This window comes from Austrofundulus limnaeus, unplaced genomic scaffold, assembly GCF_001266775.1.
Source record: "Austrofundulus limnaeus strain Quisiro unplaced genomic scaffold, Austrofundulus_limnaeus-1.0 Scaffold98, whole genome shotgun sequence".
Lineage (NCBI taxonomy): Eukaryota > Metazoa > Chordata > Actinopteri > Cyprinodontiformes > Rivulidae > Austrofundulus > Austrofundulus limnaeus.
Window position 1 is genome coordinate 269,956 of NW_013952500.1, and position 1,422 is coordinate 271,377.

Here is a 1,422-nt window from a genome sequence, read left to right on the forward strand (position 1 = left end):
GGTGGGGGTGGGGGGAGGACCAGGGAGGATGATTCAACCACTAGATGTCGCTGAAAACAACAAATCCTACACACTGTGCCTTTAACTGTGCTTCTTGGTTATTGCTATTGACACTTATGTTGAGATTTTGGTATCCCAGGTGCTTCCAATCAGGTGCCCGGTAAAAGATTTATTGCCAACAAGCGTTGTTACAAAAAATCCAACAATTTCTTGTCGCCCAAATTTCAGTTAAAACAAATAAAATGTGAAACAGTGCATGTAAAGAAATTAAAAGGTACTAGATGTTCTTAATTTTCTGTTTTTAACCACATTATCCTCCGATCGTCCCTCCTCAGAGGTGGCCACTGTGGAAGTCAGTCTGCCGCGAGGTTCATCAGAAACYGATTTCATCACACCAAACTACCCCGAACACTTCCCCGATCGCCAGCAGATTCAGTGGGACTTCAAGGTGCCCGGCATGCACAACTACTCCGTCCACTTCCTCGACCACACGGAGCCCGAGTGCCTTTCAGGCGACGTAGTGGTGGAGTATCAGAACGGGAAGGGGGTCAAGAAGACGCTGACTGATCCTCAGCCTCAGCATCAGCAGGGCGACTTCAGCATGGTGCTGAAGAACTGCGAAACCAACGAAACCCTGCAAGGACTCAGCTTGAGCTACAGAGTCTCTGTGATGAGAAGCGGTCATCCAGGTAAAATATGAAAAAGGCATTTCTGTACTTAACTAACAACCAATTTGAGTTTTAAATATAAACACAATAACTTAAAAACACACTTTTTCTGGGGTTTTTTTTTGTCTTAGTTCTCTGTACTGTGGATTTAACCAAACTCAGCGGAGTCTCCCTGCAAATCCAGAAGGTGGGTTCTGACCCGTTTTGTGAGATCAGTGTAAACTCTGAGGTGAAAGACCAGATAACCGTGGCTGCAGGAACTACGGCCCGCCTCTCCTTCCTGGACTGTCCGAATGAAGATGTTCGCCTGACCGCAAGCCAAGTTAACTGTAAGATATTTAAATTAGTTTTTCTTGTGTTATAAACAGTGTTTTATCAAACGCACTGTAAAGATTGTTTTATATGTTGAGATGAATACAGCTGTCAAGTTTGGATTTTTCTTATCAACATCAGAGTCTGGCTTTAAGTAAAGACCAAGGGCATAACTTCAGATCTACAAATGGGGTGGTTATGCTCTAAAACCGTGCAAGGCAAGTCATTTTGAGCAGTTATGCTTAAACATACGTACAGTATACGACATCGTAAAGTTTTAAATCAAGTCCAGTTTACCTAAAAACAACAAGAGAGTTGCATTTGTCTACTTACTGTATTTATTCATGTATAATACTAGAAATTTAACCCTAAAATCATCCATATAATGGGGGCGTAGTGTTATACATGGTTTATTGATGATTATTTTTTTTATGCTTTTAAG

At 41.9% G+C, this 1,422-nt stretch overlaps 1 protein-coding gene across 1 annotated transcript in view; it reads left to right on the top strand.

Annotated features, from left to right (window-relative positions):
- cdcp1b (CUB domain containing protein 1b) overlaps positions 1–1,422 on the top strand; it is a gene marked incomplete at its 5' end in the record, with an annotated part of 17,038 nt that overhangs the window by 9,802 nt on the left and 5,814 nt on the right. The window contains 2 exon segments of the mRNA XM_014013106.1: positions 336–689; positions 800–997. Coding sequence (XP_013868560.1) covers positions 336–689; positions 800–997 — 552 coding nt within the window.